We start from the raw sequence: 23,898 nt of genomic DNA, 5'->3' as shown, positions 1-23,898 counted from the left end.
GAATGTGGAAAAGAAGGGATACGTTGTTTGGACCTGCAGGTTGAGTGGAGTGATGTGGAACTGTCTGGAGCCGCTGTAAGGCTCAAAGTCCTCCCCAAATACCTTCCGGAACACAGAGAGTACCTGCATGGGATGAGAAAATACATTAATTTTATTCCAAGTTCACACACACACACAAAAAAAATGTATCCCAGAGATATTCTAATCACATGCTGCCATGTTAGGGAATAGGATTGACACAAAAATCATGCTCAAATTCATTTAGAATGACCCGTAATTTGTAAACCCTGTTGTCATTGCATTATATAATTGTTAACTTATTAACAGTGCTGATAGTGTTATGAGTATTCATAACATACAGCACTCACAGTAGAGTCGGATGGAATCACCATAAAATAAATCACTGACAACAGTAGGAAGCTCTGACAGCTTTTTGCTATAATATAACAATGTAGTAAAAACATAGAACTGATAGTCAATACTTAATTTCTGGTATTATTGGTATAAATAGTCGTAGTTATTACCTGAGCCTTGTCAGCTTCTGTTCGCATCCTGTCAGCATACACCAGAGCTACATGCTGACCAGGACTGAAAAACCCTGGCGACTGGTCGGCCTGCATCAGCTGACACCAACGGAACATATCGCGCAGGTTGAACTCCCAGGGGCTTCCTTTCTGACCCCACTGCCGTTCCACGGTCACCTCCTGGACGAGCTACGGGAGGCAAAAAGAGCCAATTCACACAAATGAAACATAGATAATTCTGTAAATACAAGCAGGTTATGTCTTTAACTCAGCTTATTAAGGCCAATCAAACATGTGACACTAACATGGGGAAAGAAACCTACCCTGTTACTGAAGTCCACCATTTTGGCAATGATTTCCTTGTCAATGTCAGGGAATATGGAGCCTGCTATGAACTCCATGTCTTTGCAGGTGAGTTGATCTACAAAAACCTGGAAACACAAGCAAGGATGAGAAATGCAAATTATTGTCTCTATCTCATTCATCTCACACTCCTCAAACGATAAGCAGTGAGACAATGGATGGATGCACTGGTGCTACTCACCTGTGTGAATCTGTTGAGGAAGGATTTGGGCAGTCCCTTACGCCCGCCACCTTGAGTGAAGGGGTTTTGGCAGCCAAAGATCTTGGTCTTCTCATGCTGGACCTGGAAGCTCATGCCCAGCTCGGGAATATAAATCTCTGCTCTGTGATCGAAGCAGGCATTCAGACCCTCCAGCACCGACTGAGAGGCCAAATTCAGCTTTCGGAGACAGGAACAGGGCAAATTAGTTTAAAATCACCATTTTATTTAGCATAATCCATTATTATTGTATGATTGTCTGCAAAAAACAGGTTACACATTTATTTTTATAGCTGTCTATAGTGTCTGTAAGTGTCTACCTCATCCAGGACAACCCAGTGTCCCGCTTTTAAAGCAGCCAACAGTGGACCATCGCGCCACGCAAACTCTCCTCCTTTCCCTCCCTCCACTGGAAGGTCAGTCCCAAACAAGTCAGTAACATCCTGCAGGAGGGGACACATTATCAGCACCAGAGCCATTTATTTGTTAAGCTCATTTTGTACAAAGTTCCTGTGCTTTAAATAATAATAAAAAATGGTTTACCGTCTGCTCCGACAGGTTGATGCGGACTAGATAGTTCCCAGATGCCTTTGCCAGCGCTGCCACCAGGCTGGTCTTCCCCACACCAGGAGCTCCCTCCAGCAGCACGGGCCTCTGCAGCTTCAGTGCCCTCAGCAGCCTCTGGGCATTCATTGCTGTGGTGCCCGCTGCAATGGCATAATCTGACAGGTTGCGGCTCTCAGTCTGGGGCCCTGGGTGAACATATGGAGCAAAGAGCCATTTGATTCAAACATGGGAGGGGAAACTGAACACTGTATTTACATAATGGCAAAGAAACATGTGATGAACCAGTGTTTTCAAGAGACTTATGGTGATCTTTCTATTTTACTCTTGATAAAAAAGTATTTTAGCCAAACTATTCAAACAGTTTCTTGACCAAACTAGATCTGTAAGCAGGTATGCCAGGTTTTAAGCATGTTCAGCTACTTGGAATTCAATGAGCACCATCTTTGCATTGACCTTAGATAAAACATTATCAATTAACCTTTAAAAATGTGTAACAGTGTCACTGATCTGGGGGTTCACTAAACTTGGTATTCCATATATATATTAGGGCTGCAACTACGGATCATTTTCATCATCGATTAATCTGTTGATTATTTACTAAAACAGATGATGTAAATTAGCATCTTATAAATGGGAAAAACTTTATTTTGATAGTCCATTGATGACTCTCTATAAGTAATCAACATGTATTCAGTAAGATGTCAATTTCAAGTGACAAGTGACATACAATTACCTAACTGCCAGTATGCTAGAGTCAACAATGGACTATCAAAACAAAATGATACCTATAAATGTATTCGTAAAGGTTAAAGTCCACACCCAAAGCAATGTAGAAGGGGTCAATGCCAAAGAAGTCTTCGCCCCACTGGGGTTTCCGTGGCAGGCTGCTGTCATAGACTCTCAGGGCGTCCATCATCTCTTGGTCCAGCTTGGTTATCTTACTCAGCCGCTGTTGAAGGAAGCTCAGGCACAGCCGGCGAGCCAGGAGGGCGTTGTCTGCACTGGACACGGTGGTTCCTGCAAGAAAAAAGAAGACTAAGACCTGATGTCCTTTGAGAGTTAAACTCTCGGTGAAAAAAAAAAAGTCAAGCTTACCAGAGCCAATGCCATCTACGTAGACCAGACACGCGGCGTGAATGAAGGCGGTGACGGTGTCCAGTCTGAGGTCCCACTCTGCTTCTTCTTCATCTTCCATGGCTCCCATGGTCATGAAGCCGTCCTCGTCCCGCTCGCACACAGTGTTGAGGAAGTTGACCCACGACAGGATGTCTCGGACACTCAGGATGCAGCGCCGGCCAAAGTCCTGCTGGGTCAGCCACTCAATGAAGTCCAACATCAGCTCTGCGATATCACAGCCTGGGATTCACAGAGACATCAGTTGAAAAAAGGCTTTATTAGGGTTCGAGCAACAAGGTTGCAAGAAACCTATTGAAACTGGAAGGATTATTATTATTATTATTATTCTTATTATTCCCCCAAATGAATTGCCTTTTTGAGGCCTTTCCCATACCCCAAAACTCACCAATTTTTGTGACCGCATCAATCCTGGTGTAAATTTACGTCTGAAAAAGGTTCGGGGAATGTGCGTCGAAAATTGAATGTGGGAGGGGCCAATAAGTGCGGCGCCACCTGTCCAAATTCACCATGACCAACACAAATATCGCACATGCACGAAATTCGGTACACATGTGTAGTGGGTCAGGATGAAGAAAAAATTACATTATGACCATGATCCAAACCCAACAGGAAATCCGCCATCTTGGGTTGATTGGCGATTTTTTGGCGATTTTGGCGAATTCGCAGCAATGGTATTTGAACCAACTCCTCCTAGAGTTTTCGTGCGATCACCTTCAAACTTGGTGAGGTCCCTGTGGACCAGTTGAGGAGCTCACGGTATCAAAAGTTTTTTCAAATGTCGCACGGCGCACGAGATAGGGGGCGGCAAAGTTCGTGATGATTCTGATGTTTCGCATCAGAAAAAAAAAACTCTTATAACTTTGCGATGGAAGGTCCGATCCGAACCAAACTTGCTACCATTGATGATGGGCCATGGCTGAAGACGTCTATGAAAAAACGGTGAAGTTTGAAAACAGCGCCTCCTTGTGGTGAAAGAAAATACACAAAAAAAAAGTTTTTTTACGATTTCGGGAATAACTTTTACACAGATAATCGTACCGCACCCAAAATTGGTGACAACAGTCAAAACACATGGTAGATGATGCGTGATCAATATGACGACAAATCGTTTAACGGTGTTGCCATGGCAACGACGCAAAGTCGGATTTTTGGGACAAAAAATCAAACTGCTACAACTTCGTGAATCCTGGTCCGATCTGAACCAAACTTGCTAGGATTGATGATAGTCCGGCCCTAAAGACGTCTATATGAAAATATTAAATTTCTAAAACAGCGCCCCCTGGTGACAGCAGACAATATGACAGCTTGTATTTCAATTATCTCCTCCTAGAGCTTTTGTGCGATCACCTTCAAACTTGGTGAGATCAATGTGGACGAGTTGAGCATCAAAAGTTATCAAAAGCTTTTTAAAATATTGTATGGCGTACGAGATAGGGGGCGCCAAAATTGGAGATAATAATAATTTTTCATAACAGACAATGAAACTCTTATAACTTCACGATGGAAGGTCTGATCCCAACCAAACTTGCTATAGTTGATGATGGTTAGTTGCTGAAGACGACTTTGTTGCTGAAACGGTACATTTTGAAAACAGCGCCTCCTGGTGGTGGTAGAAAATTCTAAAAAAACAAACTGTTACAACTTTGCCAATCCTGGTCCGATCTGAACCAAACTTGCAAGGATTGATGACAGTCCAGCCCTGAACACGTCTATATGAAAATATTCATTTTCAAATACAGCGCCCCCTGGTGACAGCAGACAGAATTACATTTATAGTTTTTGATGCTGCTCCAACAGGGATTGTTGTATCCACTTGAAACTTAGTATGTGGGACCCCAGACCCTTCCTCAACATGTCCGTAAAAGGTCACCTCACTACAGGAAGTGGAACGCCCGAAACAGGAAGTAAAGTCTTACATTGTCCGATCTGAACAAAACTTGATATGTAAGACAAGGGAACTTCCCTGAACACGTTTACGGAGACGAACAGGAAGTTGGCCATTTTAAACAGGAAGTGCCCTCTAACTTTGCCGTACGTTGTCCGATTTGCACGAAACCTTTTATGTGACACTAGGGACCTGTCCTGAGCATGTCTGCAAGAGATGACCTCCCAACAGGAAGTGGAATGCCCGAAACAGGAAGTAAACTCTAAGATTATCCGATCTGCACAAAACTTGATATGTAAGACAAGGGAAGTTCCCTGAACACGTTTATGTACACGCACTTGACCGAACAGGAAGTCTGCCATTTTAAACAGGAAGTGCCCTATAACTTTGTCATACGTTGCCCGATCCCCCTCGAAATTTGGAACGACATGCGCAGGGACGCCGCTGAAAATAACTAGTACTGAAAATAACTAGTACTGAAAATAACTAGTACTGAAAATAACTAGTACTGAAAATAACTAGTACCGCGCGCGGTGAATGAACGGGTGAGAGCGCGAGGCACGCGGGGAGCCGTGGCACACGGCGACCCGCGTGGGTCGGCTCGAACCCGTTCAGAACCGCGCGCGGTACTAGTTATTTTCATATTATAGTTGACATTCACCAGTTCACACAAACTCATTCACACAGCACTGCTATATCAACTATGAAAGCTTAACAAATAAATGTCGGTTAAAAGTTTGTTTTTCACACATAAAAAAAAGACTTTAATGACTGTAACTTGGGCTGCACTTGTCCAAACTACTTTACCATCGAGTGAGAGGCCAGAGCGCAAGTTATGTTGGACGATGTGAACCAGATCACTTCGACTGTTGCTCTGAGGACACCAGATCTCTGTGAAGCGGTTTCTGAGGGCAGGAGAGAGCTGTGCAAAAACAGAAACACACCTAAGTCAGACAAGACCTGTGACTAATATTACACACTTTCTCTGACTGCACATAATTTATTAAATCCACGATATATACAGTAGATAAATGACAACAACAAAGAAAACAAAGTATGGCCCCTACAGGGATCGATGTTATTAGCACCATGGTCTAAACAAGTGAGCACACTTTAAAATGTGTCAAATCCTCCAGATTCCAGTATTTTATTACCTTATACTACTGTTGCTATCACTTTCATCCTGAATTCTTTTGTCAAGGCTTTTTGTTCTCACCTCCTTCTTGCCAAAGTCTCCTCCAGGATTCATGGTGGCGACCAGGCGGAAACCTGCATCTGCTCTGATCAGCTCCACGTCGTCATTGTCCCCACTGCCCTTCTCTGCCAACACCAGGGACTTCTCTGTCTCTAGAACACTGCAAACACACAACACATTGTCAAAGGGCTTCTCTGCATGTGCTTGTATATGGTGCTGACATAAAGGCACAGAGGACCTTTTTTTTTTTAAATTGTATTTATTTATTTATTTTTTAAATAAAATGTCATTGTCAAGTACCACACCCAGGTTTGGTGTGACATTTTTATTTTTTGAGAGCGCTGTGATTTTTAATATTTAATTTGTACTTCCCTTTCTGGTTTTCTTAAATTAAATACATTCAAGTGTCATCTGCACAGAACTGCATATTTTGTCTAAGATATGAACTTAGATTAAATGTGCATACATAGAAAAACAAGGGGCCAACTATAGTGTTTGGGTAACACCACAAGTTATGAGCGCCACATAAAAAAAAGCATTATCAATGACTAATAGCATAATTTATTTATTTTTTAATAGGAAATTGGTCCAAAACACATTGTTTAAATATGGCTATCAGTTTTCTATAACCCAAATTATTAATATAGGTAAGTGTATGTTTATGTAGATATTATATAATATATCAATTATATTTACGTTGAGTTCTCTTTTTTGTTTGTGTGTGTGTGTGCGTGTGTGCAAGTACCTGTTGAGTCTTTCAAGTACAGAGTCATCTGCCAAGGAGATCTCATCCATGAGGAACACTCCACCCTCCTTCATGGCCAGCACCAAGGGACCATCATGCCACTGAAACAGCCTGCCGTCTTCACCATCCGCCTACACACACATTAATTTAGTGATTCTCCCACAAATCCACAAAGTCAAAGATTATAATATGCGTTTCAACAATTAGAATTTGTTTTTTCTGCCATTGGCCAAATGTAAGCTTTAATTAGAGTTATTTTGCATCAACATTGAAGGACATTTTAAGGAGATATAGTTCAAAAAAGTCAGACTCTTTACTGCTGTGGTTAGATCAGTACCTGATGTGTGTGTCTGACGGGTCGCAGGCCTCCCAGGAAGTCAGACGTCTCCATGTGCAGGTGACAGTTGACTGAAAAAAACTTCTGTCCGGTCAAAGCAGCAAACAGCTGGCAGATCGTCGTCTTTCCACATCTGGTGGGGGATAATGATCTTCAATCAGTTTTCTGAGCTTTTATTTTACTGGTCAGTCTGACCAAACGTTTTGTTAGCAACATAAAGTGCTAATTCCTGCAGTAGAGTTTGTAAAAATAGTAATAATTAGACGGTAATATTCTGTATATGTTCTCCAGGTGGAAACGTCTTACCCAGTATCTCCTACAAGCAGGACAGACTCATTGAATCGAAGAGCCCGTCCCACCAGCACAGCCAGTCTCCTCATGCTGTGTGTCCACACCACATGCCGGAACTCCTCTGGAACTCCAGCAATGCTGTCGATGAAGGGACCTGCGAATCAGATCATCGAGACAACACCAGAGCGAGTTTAGAAGACAATCAACGTGCTCATTCACAATCATTTCCTTTGAGTTTGCAGTGTCCAATCTATCTTAGTTCCTGTTAGAGATTATAAAGCACTCTTTCAATAACTCTAATGCTCAATATGAAATGTACGGCTCCCAATCAGCATCACATTGTGGTTAACAGAAAGATGGAAACAACAAAGCTGGAGCTTCTCGTATTTACTACACATGCACAAACGTCTGAGGTAAATTTGTTTTACATGTACAACTGAAAAATGCTTATTGCTTATTTTAATGTTAAACAATCATTCTTTGTAGTAGTAGATGGCAACATCTTGTGCAGCAACATGAGACAATAACATAGAAAAAGATGAAATGAAAAGATGTCATTTAAATACAAAATTTAGAAATAGAGACTTAAAAATTGAAAACAACCTAACCTTAAAGAATGTGCTCCAGCATAATATGTATACATGCATATTCTCTATTTATACCCTACTTTATATCACATTAATATTTCATGGTGTTTATAATGCAAGCCTACTATTTATTCCTTTAACTTTTTACTATGTCCACTGCTGCAACACAGCAAATGTCCCCATTATGGGAGTCATAAAGGATAATCGTATCTAGGGCTGCAAGCTCTCTGATTTTTCAGCTTCTTAAATGTGAATATTTCCTGGTTTCTCTGCTCCATATAACAAAGAAATCATTAAAACTGAACATTTTGGTTTGTGGAAATTTTTTTACATTTAGGAACATCATCATTTCAAGGTTTCGAAAACAACTAATCAATTAATCAAACAATCGACAGATTAATTGATTAAGAAAGTTATCATTAGTTATAGCGCTAATCTGATTTTATAGAATGAAATGTGGAGTTCTACTCACTGAATTGGCTGGTCACCTGTTTCTGAGAGAACAGGTTTTCAGGAGTAACCGTCCGCTTGAAGTGCTTCTCCAGGATGGACAAAATGACGGCCTCTTCCTCCGGCTTCCTGACACGCCCTGCCAGCAGCATGTAACCTGAAGAAAAGGAAGGATTTTCATTGAACTAATGGTGCAAATTGTATAAAATTTAGACCTTTTTCCTTCCAAATAAAAATGGATATATATCAGAAATTCAGTAGTTTGAACCCTGTCCTAAAGGAGAACAGAGGCAACATCAAGACAGGCATGTACGCAGCCTGACGCTACCTCAAATTCTCAAGATCAGTCGTCAAGATGACACATTTAATCATCTTTAACATATTTCGTTACAATGTGGAATGTTCTGCTCTTAACTTACACGTTGTAATGTGTAAGTTGTTGGCTTCTTACTGGCAAGAAATTAACACAATAGCTTTCTCTTGGGGCCAACCTCAGTCATATATCATAATAATAAAAACTAACCGAGGGTTTCAAATGACCCACATAAGTATAGGAATAGAAACATTGAAACACAGCCTCACCATCATCAGCCAAATGCTGTAGCCAGTCCTGAGATTCCTGCGACTGTTCCTCCAGCCTGTACCGGTCTGCCCAGCGGAACAGGTCTCTGAGGGTGATGAAGCCATGTTTCCCCGCAAACACGGAGGATCCTCTGCGTAAAGACTGGATGAGAGGGATGCATTTGTTAACACAATCAGGATAGCGGCAAAACAGAGGTTAAAATGACTACATCAACAAGGATGGCAGGTAACTTACCTGAAGGTCTTGCATGACCTTGACCAGCTTGGTGCAGTAAGATGGCGGCAGGTGACACCTCTGGTTGAGGATGGTCTCCAGTTCTCCACTGGGCAGCTCATCAAAGTGCAGCTCAACGAAGCGGTTCCTGAAAGCCCTGGAGAGAACCTGAAGGTCCACAGGAAAACTTACTTTCAGATGTAGTTTGACAGAGAAAAATACAATTAGTTTAACCAGAATATATAATAATTCATGATAAATATAAATGATTAAAACCAAATACAATCCCTGTCTCAGTTAGAAAACAGCCACAACATAACACTCACTGCCCCATGACCAACTTCTATGTTTTTAAACAGATGATGACTTACTTTTCAAATTTGAGAATTTTCAGATTAATCATTTCATTTAATCTTTTTTGTGTGCATTTTTAATACTTCATCATTCTTATTAGTGTAGCTTTATATTAATGGCCCTGATATATGAAAATGTTCCACAGTGTTTTATACAAATTCTACTTTTATGAAGCTTATGTCCTATTTTAGTTCCACTGAAGACGTGACAAACCATTTCATTATAGCCAACTGTGGTAGTGATAGTAATATTACACTGTGTTGCATCTTATTAACCTATTCTCATTCTGGCTTTTTCCTAGGCTATAAGGTCTAGGGATGCACAATATAAGCATCCCCTATATAATGATGCAGCAGCAGCCAAACACCTCTAGTAATCTAGACATTTTCTGAGACAGATTATATGCTTCAATTTATAAGCATTTATAAGCAGGGCTGCAAGGGACACATTTCCGTAATTAATTAATCCGTTGAGTCTTTCCTCAATTAATCGAGTAAACTTTTGGTCCATAAAATGTCAGAAAGTGTTGATCAGTGTTTCCCAAACCTGGAAATTATGACGTCTGTGGACAAATGTGTTTTGTCCCCAAGCCAAAATCATTTCTTTGAAAAGAAATCAGAAAATATTCACAATTAAGAAGCTGAAAAATCAGTCAATTAACTGTTGCAGCCCTACAAATAATTACCCATAATTATCAGCTAACCACAGATGCTGTGTACCCAAAACATGGTGAAACAGCTCATCGCAAATGTCCCTAAGAGGGATTATCTAATGGCATGGCATGGATACAATACCTTTCTGCCACCATAGAGACCGGGGGGATTCTGAGTAGCAAACAGCTTGAATCTGGGATGAGCCTTGATGACTTCCTGTGTCTCGGCCACAAACAGCTCCCTGTTGTCATCGAGCAGCCTGTTGAGAGCCTCCAGGACGTCGGTAGGCGCGAGGTTCAGCTCGTCCAGGATGATCCAGTAGCCTTTCCTCATGGCGTCGATCAGAACGCCTGGAGCGGAGACACAAGCGAGTTACATTAGTCTGAGGAGGAGCCATAGTTCAGAAGTGGACATAAGGATATGTTATACATTGGGAGTCACTATAAATGATTGTATTTAAATGTTTGTTTGATAGAATGCGAATGAGAAAAAAAAATGCTCATTATGCTGTAATCATTCACTTAATAAATCTATATTTTAAAGGGTTATTCATAATTTATTCTCCATATAGAACAGTACAGGAGCATTGCCATGAGCCCTGCAGACTGGTGGATATAATGCCATTCCTAAGGAATATAGTTTATGTCTGATGTAGTAAAATGTCCTCTGTTCCTTTGGTTAGATATGTGCCAAGTTTTACAGATAATTTGTTTTGATTTGCCAGCTTAATTATTGTTATTTGTTCTTACTTACTTTTCTTACTCTATATGTTTTAAAAAGTATTTTGAACTATCAGGCACAAAAACAAATCCAGTTACTGGTTTTATTGTTGTGGATCAGTTTGTGATACAAATAGCAGCTCTATGTCTCCATGACAGCCCATGGCCCATAGGAAAGGAAATGGGATGACTGGAGGGTCACCGGTTCAAATTCAACGGCTGTGTTGCCCCTGATCAAGGCACCTGATACCCCATTGCTCCCCTGGCACAAACAAGTGCTTCTTACTGCTCCTGTACCATTTGTGTGTGCTCACTATTGGTGAATAAAGAGGATGGATAACAACCATCGCTATAAAGTATCCGTGTGACAGCATTAAAACGCTGCCGACTTGACAAATCCTCGTACCCTCTTTGAACACCAGCTTGCCGCTGTTGTCTGATGAGTAGCAGCCTATGTACTCCTGGATGTCGGTGTGCTCGTGGTTATTGATTCTCACACACTGGTTTCCCGTGGCTGTAGCCAGCCAGCAAATCAGGCTGGTCTTCCCCACGGATGTCTCTCCCTGGATCAGCACTGGGTGAGTCCTGTGACACAGACACATGAGGACAGAGAGAGGGAGAGTGAGAGGAGCACAGGCGACTGATTAGTCATGAGCTCAGTTTAGAATGATGTTACTCACTCAGTAACCTGAGTGAGCCAAATTAACCTAAATGATTATTGAGTGTTGACAAGAGACTGCTGAGTCATACATCTGTCTGTGTTTGTTATAGTGCAATAGTAGCACCACCAGATCGTGGTGGAGTAGACTGATCAAATGTGCAATGTGAATTTACGAAACCCATTGTTATACATCAGCTTTGTACTTTAAAACCTTTTAACCTCTATATGTTGATTTATATTAGGGATGCTATCCTGACATAAACTAATGCGATCCTCCAGACAGTGGAGTCTGTCATTAACGACAAACTGACATTTGAAAATCATATCAATGATGTGTTTACACCAGCGCCTGTAACTTGTTTGCAAGCTTTGCCATTTTAATGTCCAATGTACTTTGATGACAATGTTTTATTCATGCTTTATTGGATCGATCCTGACCTTCACTCTCACCAGTTATGGCCTTCTATTTCGAAAGAACAAAAATAGACTTCAAGAAAGTGGCAGGCACCACTTTAAACAACCTTACACAACTTTATGGACAATTCTTGCTGACCCGTCCTCCTTCACAAAACAACATCCATGAACCTTCTTCTTGGTCTTTCTCTATTCCTCCTGCCCAGTAGCTCAATTTTCAACATCCTTTTTCCAAATATAATCACTATCCCTCCTCTGCATGCGACCAAACCATCTCAACCTTGACTCCTTTACTTACTTTATCTCCAAACCGCTGAACCAGAGCCGTCCCTCAAATATGGTAATTTCTAATCCTGTCCATCCTGGTCACTCCCAACGAAAATCTCCTGCTGTCTTTTAGACAGTGCCACTGTCTCCAAACCATACATCATAGCAGGTCTCACTTCCATCTTGTAGAACCTTCCCTTTCACTTTGCCGCCATCTTTCGGTCACACATCACCCCTAACACTCCCCCCACTCCACCCTGCCCACACTCTCTTGTGCACTGTCCATTACTTTGGATGGTTGACCCCAGGTAATTAAACTCATATACTTTCGCTACCTCTACTCCTTGCATCTTCACTGTACCACCCGTCTCAGCAGGCTCGACACACTGTATACTCCACAAAATAAAATTGATCAGAGTCTTTGAATGCATCTTGTTAGCAGCTGAATATGGGCATTTCAAGCTAAAATGATATTCGAATATTCGACAGAATGTCCAACCCTAAAAATTCTTCCATTGTGTTTGCCTCTTTCAAGACAGTGCAACTTTGTACAACGCTAACAACAGAGTTTAATGTGAGAAATCTTGATGTGTCAGCACAGAGTCCTGACCACAACACTATCCAAAAGCTTTGCAGTGGAACAGGACACAGGCAGTGACAGCAGCATTGGTCCTCATCACTAATGCTCTTAGGAGATCAACATGTCAGCTGTCCTTAACAGAAGTCAAACACACAGGCATAAACTAATCATTTGCCACACAGCTGGTCACTTGCCTGCAGGGGACTTTAATCCACCCACATTTTATCCTGATGCACCACTGATCCATTCTTCCACAAAGGGCCAGAGTGAGCCCCATCTGTCAAAATTAGTAGTTTGGACATTGATAAATGCACCCATTGATTGGGGAGACAAGGGGTCAAGCTGTGACAGCTTTCCTACCCTGTAGATACGACTCTGGCGAGGTCTCGGAGGTTGAGCTTGACTGAGGGGGTGAGGATGTAGCTGGGGTTCACGGCTGGTTCCATATCACCCTGGGACACCCAGTAGCCCTCCACGTCCACACAGCGCTGGCCCACAGGTGCTGGGATCGGCTGTAAGGAAAATAAGAAACTCTGAAATATTCCACAGAATATATAGAATATAGACAGCTCAGTGGTAGAGTGAGTCATCGTTCAACTCGAAGGTTGTGGGTTCGATTCCCGGCTAGTCTAAATGTTGCAAAATATAGGTGATCATAGGTACAGGTATAGGTGGTCATCAAGACAGAAAAGCATAAATACACACCATTTACCATAATGACAAAAAGGAAAACAGGTAATCACAATGCTTCAAGATAGATTCATCAATGTTCTGTCATTTTAGATGAGGAAAAACCCCAAGAAACAAAAAAAAAACAATTGCTTTTCAATGGACTACTACATAAATTAATTCCAGAGGATGACAGTAAATGCAATATCATGGTTGCAAGCTGCTGTTAAACCCCAATGAAGAAGAAGAAGAAGAAGAAGAAGAAGAAGAAGAAGAAGAAGAAGAAGAAGACGACGACTGTGTGAATGTCTTACTTGTTTGAGACACTTTGTGTTTCCCATCAGGATGTGCTGACACACCAGTTTCTGGACCAGCGGGTGAGAGCTTCTGTCCAGCTGAGTCAAGAAGCTCAGGCAGAAACCCTGAAACCATCAAACACAGAGACCGTCGATGCACAGAACATGTATGTGATGGAAAATCAAAGCTGAATTCAGCAGCTTTCATCTCAGAACTCGCACTTTAAGGAGATAATTGCTCTGTAGTCCCTACCTCGTAGAGTGAGCGCTGTACACTCTTGCATGGGTTTACTGCCACATACTTCAGAGCCCTGCACAGAGTGCGCAGACTGTAGTGTGGTCTATGTCCTGTCCCGTCCACCAGGTGTGAGTTGGCCTCCTTTCGTACTGCCAAGTAAAAACTGCACACAGAGGCAGAGATTTCTTTGCTGTCAGCACTGACTCCAACAGAGTTATGTTGACTTTAACTGCTGTAATGTAACGGTAAAAGCAAACCTTATGATGCCACTGATGACATTTCTGTGTGGGTTCAGGTGTTGGAGGTAATCTGAAACCAGAATGCGGAGGTCACCCTCGTTCTCCAGCTCATCCACATACAGCTCAGTGAACCTGTGACACACCGACCAAGAAATTAAATGTTAGTTATTGCTGTTTTTAAATATCTTGTTCCCTCTTCAACATCTTAAACAAATTAAACTGCTCTGGGTAGCTCTTAAAAGCTATGAAATAAAATAAAATATTCAATCACTCACCTGTTCCTGAGTCCCAGAGGCAGGTTCCTCTTCCCCACGTCAGTAGCTGGGTTCATGCAGGCAAAGAGTCTGAAGTCTGGGTGGCGAACCAGGGGTTCTTTGGTTTAAAAACAAAATAAAACAATTTTATCGACAGTCTCAGGAAACCACACAAACTAAAAGAGAAAAGACATAAATCACTTTAGTGTCAGTGAGTGCCAAAAAAGCCTGTTTATTTCTGGGAAGCCATATTGTGACTGTATTCAGGCTTTTAACAGGCACAATATCACATTTTCACTACACAATCATAATGCCAAAAGAATTAAATTATTTTAAGGATAATGATTAATTGATTAGTTGTTTGATCATAGAATGTATACTAAATGGTATATTGTATATTGATAACTGATACATAATTACATTTTAGTGTTTTATTTGTTATATGGAGCAAATAAACCTGGAAATATTCAAATTTCAAAATGGAAAAAAAAATCATAGCGCACTAATAATCGATTATAAAAACTAGTTGGCAGTTCATTTAGTAATTTAGTGAATCATTGCAGCCCTAATGATATTCTTTTTTTTTTTACATCAAAGATATTGTAAACCAATGCATTAGGACACAAGTAAGACATTAAGGAGTCATGAAAATATCCTTATTTCTCTTTTGGATCTGTGGTTAGGAAAAGCAGTGACTGCATAGTTTTGGCAAAACATGTATATAACTGTTAAGACTGCCATCAAGTTCTAACAAATGTGTAATGACCTGTGATTTGTTCAAATAAAATAAGTACTCTCTTTTTATTTTACTCCCCACGGATGAGAACATGCACTCAGATGTTCCAAGCTATGAGTCCTCACCAGTGTCTCCACGGTCCAGCAGCACCAGAGATCCAGCGCTGCCCTCTAAGAGTCCACTCAGACACTCCAAAGTCTCTGCTGCTGCCAGATTGATTTCATCCAGCAGGACCCAGTGTCCCTTCTTCACAGCCTGAGCCAGTGTTCCCTACAGAGCATACAGAGAAACACAGAGCACAGCAGGGTCAGAACTGCTGCACAAAGGATGTAAAGAAATACAGCTCAGGTTATATAAAAGTATTGTGTAAAAAGGTCTGAGGCAAAGTGTAGCAGCTACAAACAAAAGAGACTCAGTCAATCTTGCACAGCACCACTTCCTTTCAACCTGGCTTTGAAAATAAGAGACAATGACTTTGGGGTTTTATGATATATTTCATTCTATTAGTTTCAATGTTATTTTTTAGTTTTGGTAGTCATTCCACAAATGTCGTGATAAATAAGTGGTAACAGGAAGTAGTCACACTTCACACACATACAGAACAAATCCAGTTTATTACAGATCGAGTACTGACAGTTGTTATGTGGTTTGTGCTTATTATTCATTATTGTACACGAGGATTTCCCTTTGAGGAGCTTTCTGAGTGCATTACCTCCACAAAGGCAAAGACCATGGCCGCCTCACAGGCTCGGATCTGCTGCTGCGTCTGACTCAGTTTTGCAGCCAGCGCCTCCCACTGCTCCTGCAGCAAAGAAGCTGCACAAACACAAACACGTGATATCAGTCGTCCATTATGCGACAGCAGTGACAGTGAAACTGACTCTCATCACTGTTGCTTCATTACCATTGGATTTCTCTTGCAGCTCGCTGGTGAGAGCGGACTTGCAGACGTGGTCCATGAGTTTGAGCAGATCCTGCCAGCGCTTGCCCCTGAAGCAGGTCTGAACGTGACCCAGGAAGGTCAGGTTCTGCTTCCTCGAGTAGGTCTGGGAGAACAGGTCCTCAAAGGCTTCACGCAGAGGAAGCAGGAGCTGCTTGTGGTCTACTGGTTTGTACCTACAGAAGACAGAAAAGTCTCACATTTTTGCATCAACACAAAGACAAAGTCCAGAACTGTACATAAAGAGAAAAAACTGGCCCAAAATAAGTAAAAATAAAGCGTGTAAGACACCGTCTGTGGGCCACTCACCCTCCCAGCAGGTCAGCTGTGTCGCTCTGCTGGTTCATGTTCACAACCCGCAACCTGTGTCCTGGATTGAACACACAAAAGAGCATTTTGGACTCATGATCAAACTACCGACGTTGAGTTGAATGGACAAACCGCTGTACCAGCAGCTGCTCAGGCGAGCTTGGCTCACCTGTGACTCTGGCCAGGTGCTGGACAGTGGAGGTCTTTCCAGTTCCTGTCTCTCCAACCAGAAGAACAGGTTCACCTTTGGACATGCAAACCGCCAGCTGTTCCAGCAGCACAGCAGAGGGTCGAGTGGCAGCAAATGTCTGGTTGTCCCTGTTCATGGTGATATGCACATTTTTAATGTGAACACAACGGCCTGCATGAGTTGTAGATTATGGCTGGAGCATTGTGCTGAAATCATCTTATTTATTATTCTACTATAATACATTAATTGAATAAAAGTGTGGTCGTATGAGGAAGTTATAATAATCCACACCTACTTAAGAAAATGATACATGTTAACCACTTTAATCCGACAGCTAACAGCTTTCACCCCAAACAAAAGTCCATAGTGAAAGCTTCACATCACGGCACACATGAGGTGTTAATCCACTGCTGCCTTCATCAGTAAGTTCAAATCTGTTATTTTTTGACTTAGGTGTTTAAAATACTTTATTTAGAGATATCCAAGTAGCTCAAACTTGGCAAAAGGCAAGCTTAAAACACAGATTTTGGGCATGGGACTTGAACACCGCAGTTAGCACCAACTTTGTATCAGTAAGTCATCCAAACATACTTCAAAAAACTTAAACTATCAATAAACTGCTCCTTTGTGTGCACTGCTTTTGTTAACACACAACATATTGCACACAATTATCTCAGTTTTTGGATGCAACAAAAAAAATAAACAATCACACTTCCTGTGTGTCCACTCTAAAGTTTGACACGCACTCATATTGGACTGAAAGAATCAATGTTCATTTTTAGGCATGTACTTGTTGAACCATTAGGTGGCTTTGTTTACCATATTGTGGTTTGAAATCAATACAATGTTTATTCAATTTAGCAGCAGGGGTCCTATTTGATCCTGCATGCACGGTGTAAACATGGGTCAAAGGGGTGGGGGTGGGGGTGGGGGGGGATAGACAGGATGTCCCACTTACAAATTCAGCCGCACAGCTTCAGTCTGCTTTCGATCCAGAGTTACTCTGCCCACCGAGACCTGCAGCTCAGTCAGCGAGATGCCAGGTTGATACAACTGGCAGAAGTGCTGGGCCTGGAGACACACAGTAGACAGGAGTTAAGATTATTATAATACAAAAAACATACTATTACAGCAATTCTACTGTCGCTGTTTTTTTTTTGTTTTTTTTTAATAATTTTGCCCAAAAAGTGCTCGTCGAAACCTTTTCTTTGGAGATGTTGAGTTTGCTTCCGATGGCCTCAGCCATTTGAAGTCGACTGTCAGGACGAGACAACATGGCTGTGAAGCAGTCAAGAGCCTGACAAGAAGAAAGGGACAGATGTACAGAATCACTGCGATGTGTCATACTTCACTCACAGGGGGTTACGTAAGACACAACAATTATTTATTTCTTTATTTGTAAACACACCAACTAACCTCTTGGAAGACATGTTGTGCTGTGGCAGAGGAGGTGCTGTCAAAGTTGACACTGATCCGCTCACACCATTTCAGTAGGTCCCTAAAAGGACGGAGATGAAAAGAAAATGAACATTCATCAGCATATATAGGCATCATAAGTTGAGCAATAAAGTCAATTACACTGATTCATACAGACATGGCGACTGGTCAACACACCACAGTGACAGCTTATGGAAAAAAAAAATAATGATAATTCCACCAGAGTATCTGGTTGCTGTTTCCCTGAGTGGGGAGAAATGTATAAAGCCGTTATCTAATACACATCCCCTGGTGTGACCTGGAGAATCTGTTGTCCAGAGGACAGTCCAGTCAATAATCTATCGAGCACAGCAGCGGCTAGTGGAAAGCTAATTAAAGGTGGCTGGTAGTTTTGACTGGGATGGGGGTGAGGGGTCTGACAGATGTCTGCTGAAAGGAGATAACGTTTTGTGACCCCGTTCAGGCGCCCAATTAACATCCGTCCTCAGTGTTATGATCGGATGCTGACAGCCTTAAGTAAGACTGTTCATACCTGCATGAAAATGCATCCTGGATGCTGTTGTCATGACTACTCCCACTGCTGTAGCATGAAATAATTGCAAATAAAGCTTTATTCTCTGATTACTTAGGATCCACACAGCTGATGACCAGAATTACTGCCCAGTTTAGATAGTCATGCCTAAAAACCTCTTTCTTTTTTTCCACAATAACTGGAAACTATGACATAATCGTCAAACAACCAGTCATTTTACGACATTGTGTGGACCAAATATGGAGTTGAATAATTAAGAAAATAATAAAATTATCTTTGGTTTCCAACCCCACTGGAAAACATTTGGGAAAAAGTAAAAACCCAGCAAAACAATATACTGTATTGATCTGAACATTTGAACATTGAGCTCATGTTTTGTTTTTTTTGGAAATTTTCTAAATTACATATAATACCTTTAATGGATTAACTCTGTTTAAAAAATATATATATTAAAATGAGTTTAACAAACCATTTTCTGCCATGAAAACATACTTGAGAACGCACAAATAAAAAGAAGGGGGGTAGAGAGTTAGAGTAGGTGCAGGTCTGACCTCAGTGACAGAGCTCTCCCCTCCAGCTGTGTGCTTTTGCTCTCAGTCTTGTGCTGCTGGGTCTCGTCGCTGGGCGTCAGGGATTGGAGGCTGTTCGTGTCGGACTCGGTGTGTCTCTCACCAGTCAGCTGACAGTAGATATCCAGGAGACGATCTGCCACCATGGTCAGCCCAGGATACCTGCTGATGAGCACCTACACGGACAGAGACATCGGTTTGAACTGAGGGTAGAGGAGTGGGAGTTCTCAGAACATACTGAACACACACCTTCTTCAGCTCTTCTCTTGTCATGTTGCCAATTTGCAGCTTGGTCCAGTACTTGTCCAGCAGCGCTGCGTGAGAGTTCTGTGGCTTGTGCCAGCTGCCACCACTGCAGTACATCCTGCAATTAACAAGCACCAATTATTTGTTACTTGTTTTGGTTTTTTTTACATAAAAATAGTAAGTTTATAAATAGTAAGCTAATAAAATGGACATGTCTTTGTTAATGAAAATAATAATAACTTCCAACAGCTTTGATGGCATTTTGGTTTTGGTGAATCATCACTTCCTCAACCACATACGTATAAATGCAATTATCAACCATTTCCTCCATTTGTACACATTAACATTTGCATAAATATAAACTTAATGGAAACAGTTAAGTCCATGTCTCCTCACACTCATGGTCAGACAGTGAGCATGTGCATTTTGTGGACACTGAAATACAACAGCTGATAATGATCATGTCACAACAGAGTAAGTTCAGGCTCACATTAGCTAGGATTCCATTCAAATGTAATCAAATTTTAACAAATTTTCAAACATTTTGGTGAAAGAAAATGCACATTTTCATGTTTCCATCCACTGTTAGTTCATCAAACTAAGCACAGACGGTGCAATAGTCAGGGCCACAGATGGATAAAAGCTGTAAATAAAGAGAGCTGTTGATACATGGTTTTCATTGCTTCTTCAATCTAATACTGTTGTGATATAAGTCAAGCAATGTTGTAGTTTCCCCATCATTTCTATGCTTCAATTCCGGTTTATGAATTATAATTCCAGATTACAAATGTGCATAAAAGCAGGCAGATGGAAATATAGCGAGTTTAAAACTAGACAACAGATCGACATTTAGACGTCATATCCCTACCTTCTTGTTGCAAAGAACTGAAATCCAGGCGCAACATCGATGCAATCCTCCCTTCCTGGGATCATCAGCTTTTTATTCTCCATTAAAGGCAGAAGCACCGAGATCTAAAAACAGAATATGTCAATACTGTTGTGGATTTTGCTGCTGTTTGGTACAAAAACTCAGTGCAGAAATATATTGTGACGTGAAGTTCAAGCTGAGGTTTATAGAGAAAAAAATACGAAGCTGCAATTCTACGCCGATCTCGACAAGTTTGAACCCACCACATCCAGAGGTGCATGGTCGATGTCTTCTAGGAGGATCCAGTGGCCTTTGGAAACAGCTTGTGTCAGTGTTCCTGGCTGCCACACAAACTTCCCGGGAATGTCAGTGCACCGATACATCCCCAGCAGCATCTGGAACATAAACACATTAAAATAAAGATTCTCCCCTTCATTTCACCTCCATTGAATGTTAAATACTGCAGCTAATGTGAATAAAATCTCTCTCTGTGTCATTTACACAACCACACTGACAGCAGACACATCTGAACACTCATTAACACACATTAAGAACATCATTTTGTTCTTACAAACACACATGTTGTCAGTCCTAATTTGCAAAAAGGGCCGGAATGTCTGAACATATGTGGTCAGAGGGGACGCATCCAGAACACATTTCAATGCCAGGTGTGAAGAGTTCAATTTAATTGTCCACAGTGAGGACAGATAACCATTGATAACAGGATGATTGAGAGTTGATTGGCTATGAATTGCAAAATTTGGGCTGAAAATCATCCCCTCTTCTCTTGCTCTCTCACCTTGCTGTCAGTTTGGTCCCCGAGCTGGACCTTGAGAATCTCTGTAGCTTTTGTGTGTCCTGTGATGGCGGCCATGAACTCTACCAAGGCAGTTTTACCACATCCGATGGGGCCCTCGAGGAGCACGGGCTTCTGGGAAGCTACAGCCAGTGCCAGTCGTCGCAGGTTGCGACAGGTTGAATCCACCAGCACCAGATCCTTTAGGTTCACCTATGAACAGAGCTCAGTGTCATCATTCTTTCTTTTTAACAGCAAAGACTTGTTTGAATAAAAGCGTAGATACCTGTTCAGCTTGTCTAGGAACCATCCTGGGAAGTACTACACCACACACTGCTACAACATTCAGGGAAAGGTCCTCAGATACCACCTGGCCCCTGGTATACTTATTTGCTTTCTCCTGGCGCCACATCACTGAGCCCTGATTGGCTAGAACCAGAGCCTTTTCTACCTCCAGCTGCTGAGTTTCTTCCAACGCTCTACAAAGGAAAGACCAGACAAGCAGCTTAGACAGCAGAATCTTGGCTTGAAATAATTCATTACAGCGAGTAACACATTTAGTAGTTTACAAATGTGTAATGTCATAAAAGATGTCTTTCTTCTTTAAAAATGATGATTCCCTTTATCCAATTATTCACCAAACTGAAATATTACCACTGTTTTAAATCTATCAGAAGTTCTCATTTACAAATGTGGCATTGAAACTAAATATCTTCTATCACAATTTTGTCTAAATACATTACAGGGTTTAAAATAAAAACTTACTACATACTTAATTTTCATGTGCAGGATCTCCTCGTTTGACAGCACCTTTCTCAAAAAGATGGTTTTCTGGTTATCAGTCATGTGAGAGACCAGTGCTAAACAATGGGCTGTGTACCTGTAAGCAAACAAATGTAACATGGACCAAAGACCAAATGATTATTGCTGTGAGGGTTAAATAGGAAAAACCAAGAAATGAGAGTAACAAAAGAAATAAAGTAGAAATTGCAGGAAAAATAATAGATCTATCTGGTTAAGTTACTACTTTCCTGACAGTAAAATAGTAATAATAATAATAATAACAACAATTATGATACAAGTTGAGTACTTGACTTTCAAGAAACTTGCCTTTGCAGTAAACATCATTGACTTAAACTAATGCAGACATATAAAGAATATTCTGTTAATTGGTTATAATACTCTGTTTCCTGGACATTACAATAACATGAAAATGTGGTAATAATATTTTCTAACTATCACACTATTTTAACAATTTTTGCTATTAGCTATTACCTGATACGAGTTTTGTTAAAATTGGCTATTACTGTAATATTATCACCTCATTACTCAACTGTTACCACACTATTACCAAAGCTTATTACCTTGTGTTTGCCTTTGCAATAACATGGTATTATTACCACATTTCCAAAGTGTTATCACAAAACTACTTTAATATTACCTTATTTCTTTTTCTTTTTTTTATCAATCTGCCTCTAATCACCATGTTATCATTGAGCTGTAAAGTACAACCAATATTCTCACCCTTTAGGAGTAACACACCAACAAAGATCCAGAGAGAAAGCAGGTACATACCCTCGAACCATGATGTCACTGGTGAGCAGCTGGGACACACAGGGACTCCAGTCCCAGAGCATTCGAAACTTGGCACAATCACTCTGGAGGAAGCGGAGGGTGGCGCCCATGAGGTCGCGCATCTTCATCCTCCTCGGGCCATAGTGAACAGCTGAGGACTCTTCACTCGTGAAAAAGAGCCTCTGAAACACTGGGGGAGCACTGTTGAAGTACTTAGCGGCAAACCTAACACAGAGGAGGAGAAAATCAGTTAGGACAGCAAAGATACTGGCTAATAGGGATGAGGCATGAGCATTTGTTTATTCGCTTGATTATAAAAAGTAAATCAGTTACTGTGACTATTTGTAATATATTAAAATTATACAAAACAAATCTTTCTACTCCGATAACCAGGGTCCCCGATTGGCCCTATGTCAGCTGGGATTGGCTCCAGCTCCCACACGATCCTCATGGGCAGGATAAAGCGGTAGACAATGATTGAGTCAATATGCATCATCAATATAAAGTTTTGTTTGTGTAGTGAAAGCAGTAGTAGGAGGAAGAAAGTCAAACGGCTGAAACATGCTGCTACTGAGAACTCACAAGCTGAAATACAACACAGTCAAGATCATTTCTACATCAATACTGTGCTTCAAAGTATCACGCTATGAAATATGACAATATTTTAGTACAATCCTAAATATGTATGCAGTGCTGTCTAAATCCTTTATGGGGCCCCTCCCACCACCTTGGAGTATCCTGTGCTAGACATTTATGGATACAAATGTAACAAATAAATTGCATTAATTAGGGTCCAAGCACAATTTACAACGTGCAATCTTCTAATATAAACAAGATATTACATATTTACATTTTAGATTTCTTTAATATGTTGGGGAAAAAAAACACACGACCAGCGGCTTAGTCCGCTTATGCCTTGGGCCGGCAGTTGTTTGTATGTTTTCTCAGTGAAACGCAACATAAACACAGGAGATGGTGACTGTGGCTCCACTTACGCCTGTGCATCTGGACTGATGTTGAGAAGTTTGCTGAGGGCCACACACAAGCGCTCGTGGAGGTCATGGTTGATGCGGCCACCAAATCTGACCCTCTCCGCGTTCCTCTCCAGCAGGTCCAGGATCAGCGGACGCAGGTGTCGTGCAATGAGCAAGGTGTAATCCTTCTCCAGCAGCAGCTGAGCCAAGCACTCCAGAATACAGAGCCTGTCCTGCTGGCTCCATATCTGTGGAGAGAGTATATAAGTGACACTGACTCATGAAATGAAAGTAACACACACATGC

The 23,898-nt window shown here is 41.3% G+C and overlaps 1 protein-coding gene across 1 annotated transcript in view; it reads right to left on the bottom strand.

The window, feature by feature from the left end:
- mdn1 (midasin AAA ATPase 1) overlaps positions 1–23,898 on the bottom strand; it is a 56,492-nt gene that overhangs the window by 32,063 nt on the left and 531 nt on the right. Inside the window, exons 2-41 of the mRNA XM_058614388.1 lie at positions 23,614–23,840; positions 22,619–22,843; positions 21,816–21,923; positions 21,330–21,522; positions 21,047–21,256; positions 20,511–20,642; positions 20,248–20,351; positions 19,383–19,497; positions 19,116–19,309; positions 18,012–18,093; positions 17,797–17,892; positions 17,554–17,666; positions 16,575–16,723; positions 16,406–16,466; positions 16,061–16,272; positions 15,869–15,972; positions 15,282–15,426; positions 14,442–14,538; positions 14,185–14,298; positions 13,943–14,090; positions 13,708–13,815; positions 13,085–13,236; positions 11,209–11,387; positions 10,225–10,433; positions 9,098–9,244; positions 8,863–9,004; positions 8,303–8,437; positions 7,259–7,397; positions 6,953–7,085; positions 6,616–6,746; positions 5,892–6,030; positions 5,483–5,597; positions 2,749–3,009; positions 2,473–2,670; positions 1,630–1,838; positions 1,407–1,529; positions 1,069–1,266; positions 848–955; positions 525–713; positions 34–123 (exon numbers count right to left, since the gene is read on the bottom strand). Of these exons, the coding sequence (XP_058470371.1) occupies positions 34–123; positions 525–713; positions 848–955; positions 1,069–1,266; positions 1,407–1,529; positions 1,630–1,838; positions 2,473–2,670; positions 2,749–3,009; positions 5,483–5,597; positions 5,892–6,030; positions 6,616–6,746; positions 6,953–7,085; positions 7,259–7,397; positions 8,303–8,437; positions 8,863–9,004; positions 9,098–9,244; positions 10,225–10,433; positions 11,209–11,387; positions 13,085–13,236; positions 13,708–13,815; positions 13,943–14,090; positions 14,185–14,298; positions 14,442–14,538; positions 15,282–15,426; positions 15,869–15,972; positions 16,061–16,272; positions 16,406–16,466; positions 16,575–16,723; positions 17,554–17,666; positions 17,797–17,892; positions 18,012–18,093; positions 19,116–19,309; positions 19,383–19,497; positions 20,248–20,351; positions 20,511–20,642; positions 21,047–21,256; positions 21,330–21,522; positions 21,816–21,923; positions 22,619–22,843; positions 23,614–23,840 (5,934 nt within the window). The remainder of the gene's footprint in view (positions 1–33; positions 124–524; positions 714–847; positions 956–1,068; positions 1,267–1,406; positions 1,530–1,629; positions 1,839–2,472; positions 2,671–2,748; positions 3,010–5,482; positions 5,598–5,891; positions 6,031–6,615; positions 6,747–6,952; positions 7,086–7,258; positions 7,398–8,302; positions 8,438–8,862; positions 9,005–9,097; positions 9,245–10,224; positions 10,434–11,208; positions 11,388–13,084; positions 13,237–13,707; positions 13,816–13,942; positions 14,091–14,184; positions 14,299–14,441; positions 14,539–15,281; positions 15,427–15,868; positions 15,973–16,060; positions 16,273–16,405; positions 16,467–16,574; positions 16,724–17,553; positions 17,667–17,796; positions 17,893–18,011; positions 18,094–19,115; positions 19,310–19,382; positions 19,498–20,247; positions 20,352–20,510; positions 20,643–21,046; positions 21,257–21,329; positions 21,523–21,815; positions 21,924–22,618; positions 22,844–23,613; positions 23,841–23,898) is intronic.

The sequence above is a fragment of the Solea solea genome, chromosome 17 (genome assembly GCF_958295425.1).
Source record: "Solea solea chromosome 17, fSolSol10.1, whole genome shotgun sequence".
In the NCBI taxonomy this organism is placed as follows: Eukaryota; Metazoa; Chordata; class Actinopteri; order Pleuronectiformes; family Soleidae; genus Solea; species Solea solea.
The sequence above is the reverse complement of the archived record's forward strand: the minus strand, read 5'-3'. Positions and strand labels throughout refer to the sequence as shown.